Here is a 13,337-nt window from a genome sequence, read left to right as displayed (position 1 = left end):
TGCTAGTTTATGGCTCTAAAAGATCACGGACAATTCCAAAGATGTGTGCTTTTACAACCAGGCAGAAGATATAGATCTTGAATTCTTGATAGAGTATTATAAATTCAGTTGAGATAATGCTCATTTGGTCTAAGCTACTACAATTTTTCATGTTTTAAAATCAGGACTTGACAAGATCCATGAATGTGCTAGGGCTAGTCCTCAAACAAAAATACTTGGTTATAAATATCTGCAGGATTATCTATCAAAAAAGAAAATATATATCTGCAGGATTTTGTAAAGCTCCCCAAACTCTCCCCATTAGATGGAGATATGAAATTTCCAAGAATCATTTTTCCTAATATCTCCAATATTTCCCAATATGTAAGTGATATTTCAGATTCCATTGATAGTCTATAAATTTCTGGTTTAAATTCTAGAATGTTATTAAATTTTTTTTGATATTTCATTAAAATCATCATATTTTTAAAAAATATTTTCCTAAAAGAACCAATGGTGAATTAGTGATTGAATGATTGGTTTATTATTTTGATAGGAGTCACAAAATCACTATAATTCAAAAGAAAAAAAAAAACGCATACAACTACCAAAGAGGGTTCTAAATCTAATCAAAACATATAGTAATATAAAACGGACAAGTTAAACTGGCAAGTAAATGACATAAATGACATACGTAATGAAGAGAATATGACAAAGAATAAAAGGGAGACAAAGAGAAAGAGCCTACTTAAGTCTCAATATTCTTTTATTTGATCTATACAATTGTTTGTTATGGGTTTTTAGTGCCTTAAATATGCAGTTATACTTCTAATGATTGCTTGAAGGTTTACTAACTAATTTCATGTTTCAAGAAAATTTTCTGATTTTTTAGACTTTCCAAATGTCTTAGTAAACTTGGTGAAATATCCCAATTTTTTTATCAGTAATGGTAATTTCATTAAGAAAATTAAGATGAGAAACAGTACAGAAGCTGAGTAGCCTCGGGGTACCCCACTAGTATTTAAAATTTCCCCATCTATACACAGCAAAATGTCCATCAATATCGAAATCGTGACCCATGGTCTGAAATCCTTAATTTTCACTCGAAGTTAACTTATATATCATATGATATCATGAATCATAATACAATCCCCCAACATGCAAATTTAAGACATGATAAGGTATTCCAGTCAGCCCATTTAGTGGCCTAGGAAGTGATGGCATTGTAGTATGATGTTAATGATGAAAAAAGTTTCACCTTGTGGCATGGAAGTAGGTTTGTAGGCCAATAATGAGAGGGGGTATTACCTAAAACCCCTCCAGAAGATGAATAAAGCCCTCTTGGAAAAATGGTGATGGTATATAGTATGCAGAGTAATGAACTCCACAGGAGAATCATTCAATGCAAATATGGAAATGCTGACTGGACCACTGATGCAGTCAATGATTCTTATGGGACAAGCATATGGAAAGGGATAATGAAGCTCAAGGAGGAATTCCTGCAGAACATAAATTCCACAGCAGGATATGGAGAACACATCCTATATTGGAAAGAAAAAAGGTGCAGCTCTCCTCTAAGTTTATCCCACCCTCAGATTTTTAATTTGGCTGTGAACAAGGATGTAACAATCAAGAAAAAGTATGCACTGATTGCAGCCCTTGTGGGTAATGCAGTTTGGTCTCCCAGCTTGCGCAGAAACATTCAAGATTGGGAAGAGGCTGAGATTTAAGTCTCCTCAACACCATACCACAAATCCAAATCAGGCCAAAAAGTGATGATCAGATCCAGTGGGTGGGTTCCAGCAATTGCTCCTTTACAGTTAAATCTTTTTTCAACAAGCTGAATAGCCAGGTGGGCCCTCCCAAGGATTGGTGCTGGATCTGGTCAACCACAGCTCCATCCAGAACCATCTTTTTTTTCTGCGGACTGCTATCTTAGACAGAATTTTCACAGCTAACAATCTTCATTTGAGAGGGATGATCATTCCCAACCAATGCAAGCTTTGTGGCCTTGATGAGGATTGAGGAATAAATAAAGTATTTGTTAATGCTTTGCAAGTTTTCTTTCTGTGCATGAATACATTTCCTCAGGTTGTTCGGGGTAAGCACAGCTTTTCCCAAAGATGTATAATGTAGAATCTCTATTTGCAGCACGGAAGTGTAAGGCTTTTAGCAAAAGAGGGACCACCCTTTTGGAAGCTGATTCCTGTGGAAAGAGTGCAATGAGAGAGTGTTCAACGCAAAAACCTCCGCACTGGAAGCTGTTCTAAGAAGAACGGACTGGTCTCTTTTCCAGTGGGAGAGCACTCACAAGAAATTCACAGGCTTGCAGTTTTCCTCCCTGTCAACTCATTGGCATCAAATCTTATGGAATGACTCCTTTAACACATTGCCATAATGATATATCTGTGGGCTGTTCACGTTATATGCTTTGCTTGACACTTTATTTGTGGCTTATGTGGCCTTTGTATCCTGTTTTGAGGAATGATTTCCTCCTTTTAATAGAGTTTTAACCATTTATCAAAAAAAATACCAACAGCTTTGGAGTTCTCACACATGTCATCCACAACATATATCATGATTAGAATAATTAAGGGGAGAAATAAACAATAGTAGACCATTTCTTCTAACCTTCTCAATCCCACCTCTTGAAGTCACCTCCACAAAGAGTCGATGCAAGTCTAGCTCCTTTCCCCCTATAATAGGGATCCTAGAATCCATAGAAAACATAGAAAATTAATATCAGAAAGGTGAAACCCAAGACTCACAGGTATTTTATGTCATGACTCATGAGCAAAAAAAAAAAAAACTGTTAAAAAGTTGTCTAATAAATTGATAACAAATTTGAATACAAAAAAAAATATTCTATTATTTTCTTTTCCTTTTGGACTTGACATGTACTGGGACAAATGAAAATGTTTATCCTCCAACTTTACACACATTGGCAGAGTTCAACACAAATGTTTTGTTTTCTTATTTTTACAAAATGCCACGTCAGCTAAAAACAAAGACACATTCTTGGGTGTATGTTCACTCAAACTCACAAAAAATGCAATGCACATGAACCACACTTTGTACCATATGTCAAGAACACGTATTTCATACATTAATTGGAGTAAGGTTCTCACCACCAAAACAATTTAAAGAGCAATTATAAGATTTCTGAGTTTGTGTTGGTTTTAATTTACATTAGGAGCATACAAATGGACTAATAAGAAAAATCTTACTACTGTAGTCCTTTTTTATATGACAAGTCACTCATCTATACATTTTTCCCATATAAAAATAATAGACCTCTGCATAGTTCGACACTTTTTTCTCCTTTTAGTTCATGCTTTCTTGAAATAATGAGATGTCACAAGGCTCGGACCTGCCTTAAGGTTTATGCCTCACACATCAAAAGATCCACCTTGCTTTCAAAACAATGGCAAGATTATTTGGTTATGGCTCTTCTTCAAGATTTTGGTCTGGCAGTCTCCAACCTTACACTGACGTATGCTGATAACATAAGTGCCATGCATTGTCTTCAATCTATTCTTTCAAGAATGAATAAAACATCTTGAGCTTCATTTCCATCTTATTGGGAACCAGTTCCTTGCTGGCACCATCACTTTTCCTCACATAGCTTCTGCCATCCAGCTAGCTAACATACTTACCAAATCCATGACACAATCAAAATGAACATCTTGTTACCTAAGGCTGTTTCCCTCTTTACTTTCTGTCAAACCAATGATGGGCTAAGGAGTTCCATTTATCAATTTGAGGGAGAGTGTGAAAGGAGGGACTGAAAAGAGGTCGCCTATTGCATAGCTTTACCTGCTGAGTTAAACTACTTTATAGTTTTACCTATTATACAATTCTACTCATGGTATCTTTGGCCCAAAGGGACATTTCTTTAAGTGTTCATATGAGATTGATGCCACTCTTTAGTGAAGAATAAGGCTCTTTGGAGTGTGTTAAAGTTGGTCGGAGGGGGCAGATTTGTCTTTTTCACTGTTATTTCTTCTATTCTATCTTCAGATTATGCTACTGGGGGCATCCCCTCTTTCTCTCTATTCTTTCTCTCTACTGTTTCTCCTCCCTTTCCTTTCTTTTCTTCCTCTTTCTTATTTTTCCATTGTTTTATCTTTTACTTTTCAGGTTGGCGTGTGGTATCAAAGCACTGAGCAATCGGCTGGTACTGTTCACACATCATTCTTTTGTGCCCTAGAAGTAGAGAACTTTCTCTACTCTTTGTAGGAGGAGAAAGAGGAACAAAAGGACTGATCGTCCCTTAGGAAAAGAGGCTTTGATGCCTCAAGTTGTGGCAGTTTGTGAGCTGGTGACGGTTTTCTATGTTCCCTCTACTCAGCAGTTCAAAGAGGGGCAGTTTTGTGGATGCCATAGGTGCAACAATCTTTAATCTTCAATGTAGTGAGTGTGTGGTGATTCGTAGTGTATTGTTGGACCATTGGTAAGTGTGTGAATCTCCCTTTGTGTTCAAGTAAAAGAGTAGTGACATTTTAGTGTTTTCTTGACCTACAACTTGTGCTAAAGTAGGTGTACAGCACCTGTTTGACAGATTGTTTGAATAGTATATCAATAACCTTTTTCTTTTCCTATTGCCTCATCAAGTGGTATCTATAAACCTACAGTTGTGGTACAATCAGAACTAATGAATTCACAGTTCACCATAATAAAACACAATGGCACCAATTATATACCATGGGCTAAGCCAGTTGAGGTGTCACTCATTGGAAGAGGTAAGTTGAAGTACATTAAGGAAGGTCTGTTGAAGAGTGGATTAGAAGAATATGAGTGGGTACAAGAGAATGCCCAAATCATGACTGTCTTATGGAATAGTATATCAAACCATATCAATGTGAATCCTATGTTCTTAGACACAGCTTAGGAGATTTAGATACATGCTAAGCAACTCTATTCCAGACAAAACAATGTCACAAGAATATATCTGTTGTACCAAAACTATTTCTCTTTCCAACAAGGGGATAAAAGTGTTGAAGAGTACTATGCTTCCTTGAAAAACTTAAGGAATTAACTTAATGTCTATCAGTCCCTATCCACTTACTTGAAGGTACAACAAAAACGGAGGGGTCATCTTGATGTTGCAAGATTTCCATCAAATTTGAGGTCTAGGTTTGAACCAGTGAGGGCTCAAATTTTGGGGCAGCAATTACCTCTCATCCTTATCTAAAGTTTCTCCTAGATAAGGAGAGTTTCAACTCCTCATGGTGACCATGTCCCTATCTCAAATAGGTCAGCCTTAGTAGTTCCAGAGGAACTTTTGTAGGCCGAGCAAGGGGCCAAGGTGGAGGTGTTACAAGAGGTTTTGACTCGGCCAAGGGGTGGTTGTGGTGGGGCCGTGGGGAAAGAGAAGTAGGTGGTAGACGTGCTTCAGTTCATGAAAATTCACATTGTTGTAGAGAGGGTCCCCACAATTAACTTCTTTTGTGACTTGTATGGCCCACTATCCACTTAGGCTAACCATTCTTTTATAGAAGATGATCTTGGTAGTCGTAGCATCATTGAGGATATGTCTGCCAGTGTTGGTAAGGACAAAGAAACAATCTCCATCACATGTGATACTTCCACTACTACCTTTGTGAGGATAGGTATGAGAGGCTTTACCAATCTACTTTTTTTTTGTGTATACCAATCTACTTCTTTTGGTACTTCCACTACTACCTTTGTGAAATTAGGTACAGCTAATCTTGCTTCCAATTCTAAATTTCACCCTAGGTAATTGATTCTGGAGCCTCAGACCATATGGCTAGATCCCCAAACATGTTTGTCTATGTTTCCTCCCTCCACATCCCAAACTGTTACCTTGGTTGATGGCTCATCTTCCTCCATGACCATAAGCCAGTCATATGGTCAGATGCACCTGAATCTATAACCCAACAAGGTTTGTTGTTACCTAGGGTTGAAGCATGATAATGTTGAAGCCCTTGTACCTGAATGAGCAAATGCAGAAGTAGAAGGAGCAGATGTAGCTAGTGGCTAAGATGAGAGTGCTGAAGTGCCAACCTCACTTTCCAACTGAGTTAGGGCAACTCGGACAACAGCCAAGGTGTCCAGGGGTGTCATTCTTGTGCTAGAGGAACCATCGGTAATAGTTACCACATTGGCATTCCCCTTTTTGTTTCTGAGCTTTTTTGGAATTAGATGCGGATAGAGTTTCCAACATGTGTCCTTGGTATGCTTCGGTTTCTTGCAATGATCACAAACTAAGTCCTTGTCCTCTTTCTTCATATCCCTTTCCTTGTCACCCCCAAACTTCGCGTTTACTGCTGTTAGGGCTGATTCCATAGGCTGATATTGTAGCATAATCTTTCTCCTACTTTCTTTCACTATGCACTAAGGAATAAGCCTGAGACAAGGTCACACTCTCTCTAGTGAGGAGTTGTTGCCTCACAATGTCATATTCTGGGTTTAGACCTGCTATGAATTCAAAAACTCTATTGGTTTCAACCTATTTCTTGTATGTCTATGCATCTTGGCTTTCCCACTCAATTGTCTCCAGATGTTCAATTTCATGCCACAAAGAGTTCAAAGTAGAGAAGTAAAATAAAACCGGTTTCTCTCCTTGCTTAAGATTATTGACTTCACATTTCAGTTCATAGGTCCTAGCAACATTAAGTGGTTGAAAATAGGTTTCTCTCATGATGTCCCAAATTTCCTTGGCAGTTTTGGCCCATAAGTAATTTCGGCTTATATGAGGCTGCATGGAATTGCACAGCCAAGTCATGACCAAATAGTTCTCCTGAATCCATTTGGCATATAATGGGTCTTCCTTGGCTGGTTTTTTCACATCTCCCATCACATAGCCTAATTTCCCTCTACCCCCAATAGCCATCATGGCTGATTGGGCCCACTCCAAGTAATTTGATCCATCAAACTTCACTGTGGTAATCTGAAAAGTATTTTCAGTCATGTTTCCAGTCCTAAAAACACCTTCCCCTGGAGTTTTCAACTCAGTTCCTGCCATCTCTACCAAGAATTTTTTTACAAAGAAATGGTTTTTATGCTAAATAAAGGTAAATGATACCCTAAAACTGTTGACAGCCAAATTGGGAAGATGAAAGGGGTCAAGCAAACACTTAGAAAATCTGAAACAGGTCTAATAATCTTTAAAAACTCATTACCAACCAATCTGGAATGCTGAAAAGGATCAATCCTTACCCAGAACTTGATCACAGTCAATAGGGTTTCAGACTAATAGACTTTTAAAAGAACTGAAGAAAACCCTAAAAAATTCAGGAGAACTCAGAAAAGAGCAACCGCTCCTCCCAGATCACTCTGATCAATTCTTGATTGGAGTCAATCTCAAGAAAAGATTGAAACTTACCCAGAAAACACTGGCTGCCACTTACAATCCTCAGTCTGAACCCTAATCTTGAGTTTCTTTCCTTCTCTCTGATTCTTCCTGATCACTAGACTCTTTCCAAGACTCCAAATATCTCTTGAAAAGGTGTTGCACTCTGCCAATGATCTCCAAGAACCAGCCGATTGCCAAATCTTGCTAAAACTTCCAACCCTAGGAAGTTCTCATGCAGTCGACCTGATTAGACTCTCATGAGAAACCCTAGGTTGGCTCTAAAACCAACTTGTCTAGTAGAGACTAAGATCAGATCTACTCTAGATGAGAATTCAAAACAGAGAATGGAATAGGGAAAGAGAGAGAAGAGGGAGAGAGAGAGATAGAGAGAAGAGAGAAGTCGAAGAGAAAGATTCCAGAGAAGAGAGTGAAATAGGCTTGCCACTCCACTCAGTTATATATAATAACTTAAAAAAAGTACACTTACAATATTGCTCCTACTAACATAACATGTCAGCAACTTAAAATAATAACAGAAATAACTAACTTAACTTACTGACACTAACGGCAATATAAATAAAGGCATTACTGCCCTATAACTCTACACTCACTTCCTTCCCCAAAACACTCCCCCTTAGGCTCCGTTTGGTTTGTGGGAAGATTTGGGTGGGAAAGCGTAAAAATTTAACTTTCCAGTGTTTGGTTTTATATATGGGTAAATAAAAGGAAAAGCACTTTTATGACCTGGTTCTTCACCGGAAGAAGAAGAAGAAGAAGAAGAAGGTGAGGGAGGAAGACGGGAAGAATAGGAAGAAGAAGAAGAAGGTGAGGGAGAAGAGAGAAGAGGAAGATGGAGGGAGAGACAGAGAACAAGGAAGGTAGAAGATCTCCTCTTCTGTTCGATGGTAGCAGATCGCCACTGCCTGATTCTCTTGCCACCGCCACCTCTTCTGTTCGATGGTAGTAGATCACTGCTGCCTGGTTCTCTTGCCACCGCTGCCTCCACTATTTGAACGGGGAAGGCAATGAACAGTGGTTCCTTGCCAATATCTAGTGAAGAAAACAGTGGAAAATAGATTTGGTCGCACTATTTGTCGTCGTTCATCGTTGTCGTTGTTCGTCATCGTCGTTGGAAGGCAATGAATAGTGGTTTCTCGAGTTTTTCCACCGGGGTCGCATTGTTTTGGTGCGACCCCGATTCTATGATTTTGGGATCTCACATCCCACCTTTTTCTCATCCCATCCCTCTATTTCTCTCAAAACAAATAAGGGAAAAAAGAATATTTTTGGAATATTCCCTTTTTCTCATCCCCATCCCACAAACCAAACAGAGCGTTAGGAGAACCCCCGAGAAAAGAGGTGTGGCCTCATAAAAGTTGACATCCATAGTGACATACTGACTCCCTAAGACTAGATCATAACAACAATACCCCTTCTGATTTTCTAAATACCCAAGGAAAACACACTTCTTGGCCTTAGGGTCCAGCTTAGAAAGGTGAGGACCAAGAATATGAACAAAGCAAACACATCCTAATATCCTCATAGGAACATGGAACATCTCCCCCCTCAAGAAAAAGGAGGTTAAACGGAGTAGTGAATCCAAGAACACGAGAAAGTACTCGATTGGTCAAAAAGATTGTTGTAAGGACTGCATCACCCCAAAAACGAACTAGAACTACAGAACTTACCAACATACTTCTTGCTACTTCCACAATATGACTATTCTTTTCTGCTACACCATTCTGCTATGGAGTGTATGTACAACTGCTCTGGTAGACTATTTCATGCTCTAGTATGTATGGTCAATGTTTTAAAACGCGGAGGCGTGATGCGAGGTGTTCCACTACCTAGAGGTGTGAGGCGTAGTTCAGAACGCAAGAAGCATAAGCCTCCCGAACACAAGGAGGCGTAAGCCTCCTTAAGAGGGGGGGTAGGAGGAGGATGAAGAGGAAGGGGGGATCTCATTTTTTTCTTTATTTTTAATAAAAATCTTTTATATTAAGAAGAATAAAAATGCATAACATTAGTTGAAAGGGGGGGGGTCTTGTCGAAGCGGAGGCGTGCGAGTGAAGCAATTCATTCCATAAAAATAAATAAATAGATCTTGATATTCTACCAAAAAAAAAAGAAAGTGGTAGATGATATTGTTATTACTGGGTTTAAACAGTCTCCTCGAGCATGGTTTGGTAGGTTCAGTGAGGTGGTAAAGAAGTTTGGCATGAAATAGTGCAAGGTTGACCATTCTGTATTTAGTCATGACTCTCCGGGAGGAAAAATACTATTGGCGGTGTATGTAGATGATATTGTTATTACTGGGAATGATAACATTGGTATTGATAGGCTGAAGACTTATCTACAGGATCACTTTCAGACAAAGGATCTGGGTAAACTGAAATACTTCTTGGGGATAGAGGTAGCGAGATCCAAGTATGGGATTAACCTGTGCCAGAGGAAGTATGTGCTTGATTTGCTAGAAGAAACAGGCTTGTTGGGTGCCAAACCAGCTGAAACACCCATGGACACAAATACCAAGCTAAGCAGTGATATGGGTGAAGTGTTTGAAGACCCTGACAGATACCGACGACTTGTGGGCAAACTAAACTACCTAACCATTACCAGACCAGACATCTCATTTGCAGTTAGTGTGGTAAGCCAGTTCATGCAAAAACCTCTGACTCCTCATTGGAATGCGGTTCTGAGAATTGTGAATTATCTAAAAGGGGCCCCGGGTCGTGGTTTGATATACAAGAGTGGGGGAAAACTTGAAATAGAAGGGTATTCTGATGCTGATTGGGTCGGTTCTATGTCTGATAGGCGATCTACTACAGGCTATTGCACGTTTCTGGGAGGTAACCTGGTGACATGGAAAAGTAAGAAGCAGACGGTTGTGACAAGAAGCAGTGCAGAAGCAGAATATAGGGCTATGGCGCATACCGCTTGTGAATTAGTGTAACTAAGGAACCTTCTACAGGAAGTAGGGTACAACATTAACACTCCAACGAAGCTCTATTGTGATAATCAGGCTGCAGTTCATATCTCCTCTAATCCAGTGTTCCATGAAAGAACCAAGCACATTGAGGTTGACTGTCACTTTGTGAGGGAGAAGGTGCTGAATAGAGAGCTAGACACTACACATGTTAATACAAGAAATCAGTGGGCTGACTTATTTACAAAAGGCTTGAGTCGGGGAAGAGTGGACTACATATGTAACAAGCTGGTGAGTATATGTGGATTACATATGTAACAAGCTGGTGAGTATATACTCACCAGCTTGAGGGGGGGAGTGTTAGCGTAGGGGTATTTCTGTCTTTATACCTTCATTGATGTTGCTGATCTATAATGTTGTGTTGAAACATGTGCTCTTAACTTAAGTAAGGGCACATAGGTCTTTTCAGTTATGTTTTAATAATAATATAAATACTTACTGGCCGACTGGGAGAAGTCATGTTGACTCTTTCAGTTCGAACCAGAATTCTCTCTTCTCTCTTTCTCTCTTTCTCTCTTTCTCTATCACTCTTTCTTCTTCTACATAACTGAACTCAGTCAGGCCGAACTCTAAGGCAGACCTGAATTCTAACACATACAAAATAATATAAAATACAAGGTTTTGTACTCTACAAATTTGTATTTGTACTCCTTCCAAACTGAGCCATAGTAACAAAATCTAGAATTGGTAGCAAGGACAATCTTATGCTTCCTCTCACATATTCAGTTGAGAAAAACCATGTAAATGTAGCTACTAACTTGCTACTATTAAAGGCTCATGATATGGAGCAAATCAGAAGCACCTATCCAGTTTTTCATATGATACAGAAGAAAAAAAGAAAAAGAAAAATGGAATCCAACTAGCTGGTGACTTATAAAATTTAATATCTCGTTATCAAATAAAACATCCCAAAAAAATTCTTTAAAAAAACCACAACCAACACTAACCACAACAGTGTGATAAAAGTGAGAATTCAGTTAACATGATGAAAATTAAAACGTGTTGTTTTCTCAGTGGTGTTTTTTTTAGAAAAAGGTAATTATGGTTATACTGAAAAATGGAAAGATGTACGTGACACAAAAAAGCCTGCCACCCCAATGACCCAATATATTTAATGTCTCTATACAATGGCTCCCTTTGACCCCCCGACTTGGCTAAGCCATCAGCCAACATGCTTAACACGCTTGGGATCCACCTAAAAATGGTATGCAAAAGAGCAGCAGTGTCGCTGGCTTCCAACAGGTACCGGGCCAGTCTCCAAGGCCTCTGCTTCTCTGTTTCATCATCCACTTGATGGTGTTTGCCGAGTCACCTTCAATGGTGAGGGAGTACAGGAACTGTCTAGCATGTCTCAACCCTGTTAGAACAGCCAATCCTCAGCCTTTGTTGACCCAGCTACACCTATGGGCCACTGAAAGCCCAATAAATACTCCCATCCTCCATTGTTTTTTTTTTTTTTTTGATAAGTAACACTCCCATCCCTCTTAAAGAAGACACCCCAAATTCCTGCATCTCCAGGGTTATCTAATGAGTTTCTGTCAAACTTGAGGCTGAATTCCTTCTCCATCTGCTGTCTGATAGGCCAGTTAGGGACTTGGCTGGTTGAAGAGAACTGTAAAAATCCTCCAAGAGGTTCCTATTGAGATCACCAATAGAAATGTCAGTAAAAGCATTGCAGATAGGAAGCCAAGATTTTGCAAAGATTAAGAATGCAAGATTCCAAGTCATGTGGGGACAGGAGGTGTAGTTCAGAACGTAAGAGGCGTAAGCCTCCCAAGCACAAGGAGGAGACATAATCCTCCTTAAGAGGAAGAGGATGAGGAGGAAGAAGAAGAGGGGGGAGGAGAAAGAAGAAGACGAAGGAGGATCTCATCTTGTTTTTATTTTTCTTTTCTTATGAAAGATGTTTTGTATTAAGAAGAATCAAAATGCACAACACTAGCTGAATACGTTTTGGGGGCACCTCTAGGCATATTCCTCCCACACCTTTTAAGACATTGAATAATACTAACCACTAAATCATACAAGAAATTGTTAAGATCTCTTGTTCTCTTAGTAACTCTTTGAGAGAGTGAAGAACATAAGCAGCATTGATAATAAATGTAATTAAGTAAGATGCAGTCGGCCCATGCAAGAGCCCCAAATTTTTTATAGAAAAACCTGACTGACCATATTTAGAAATTAGAACTGGTAAATATTAAGTAGCTGAAGGTGGGTCTTGGCACAATGGTTGGGTTTCTCCATTGTGACCTGGGTGAACAGGGTTCAAATCTTGGAAACAGCCTCTCTGTATGTGCAGGGGTAAGGCTGCGTACATCTTCCCCTCCCCAGACGCTGCATTTGTGAGAGCCTTGTGAAAAGGGCTGCCCTTTTTAAATATTAGGAGCTATATGTATTAAACTTCTTAAATTGTGACAAGACTGCATAAAGTTGTTGGGGAAGGTATGTTAAGGAATCCTATTAAATTTGGTAGGTACATTCTAGAAAAATAAGGGGACTAATACAAGCCCCCCCCCACCCTCCAACAAAGGCAGCCAGCCCAAGCCCCTTTGGCTCCACCTTGCATATACTGACATACTTGGTAAATAAAATGAAGCAAGCCTCACCAGTTTTTAGAAGGTTTTCTTAGGCTCACAAGCAAGGCTCATCTTGTAGAGGCACCTCACCCAAACCCAGTTGCACCTTACTTGTTTTTTCGCTATTTTTTATGGAAACTTGATGTTGAACCAGTAATTACTATATTGTAGATTGTATTATGATGTTTAGAGTGTAAGCAGATAGCTTTGCATATTCTTGTCAATGACACAATGCTCTAACTTTTTTTTTGAAGAATCAAAGAGAAATTTCATTAAAAGAGAAGAAGTATTACATCCTGACATCAGTGGTTGTCTAGATGACACACCAGATACAATCTCAAAACTTCGTGTAGAAAAGGAATCTTCGTTACAACGCTGTAAGTCAAAGGTATTCAAGAAATTTTCCAGCAAACCGGCTTTGGAGACTTGATCAAAATCTTGGAGCGTGAGAACCCATTCTGAAATCAGATTGTTAACT

At 39.2% G+C, this 13,337-nt stretch overlaps 1 protein-coding gene across 5 annotated transcripts in view; it reads right to left on the bottom strand.

The window, feature by feature from the left end:
• The window catches only part of LOC148865279 (high mobility group B protein 15-like), a 32,836-nt gene that overhangs the window by 13,945 nt on the left and 5,554 nt on the right, over positions 1 to 13,337 (bottom strand). For all 5 annotated transcript variants that reach the window (XM_088977585.1, XM_088977581.1, XM_088977582.1 and 2 more), the window contains one exon: positions 2,611 to 2,689. In XM_088977585.1, coding sequence (XP_088833711.1) covers positions 2,611 to 2,689 — 79 coding nt within the window. The remainder of the gene's footprint in view (positions 1 to 2,610; positions 2,690 to 13,337) is intronic.

Source organism: Nelumbo lutea, chromosome 3, assembly GCF_056320005.1.
Source record: "Nelumbo lutea isolate HS-2025 chromosome 3, American lotus-T2T, whole genome shotgun sequence".
Taxonomy (NCBI): domain Eukaryota; kingdom Viridiplantae; phylum Streptophyta; class Magnoliopsida; order Proteales; family Nelumbonaceae; genus Nelumbo; species Nelumbo lutea.
The sequence above is the reverse complement of the archived record's forward strand: the minus strand, read 5'-3'. Positions and strand labels throughout refer to the sequence as shown.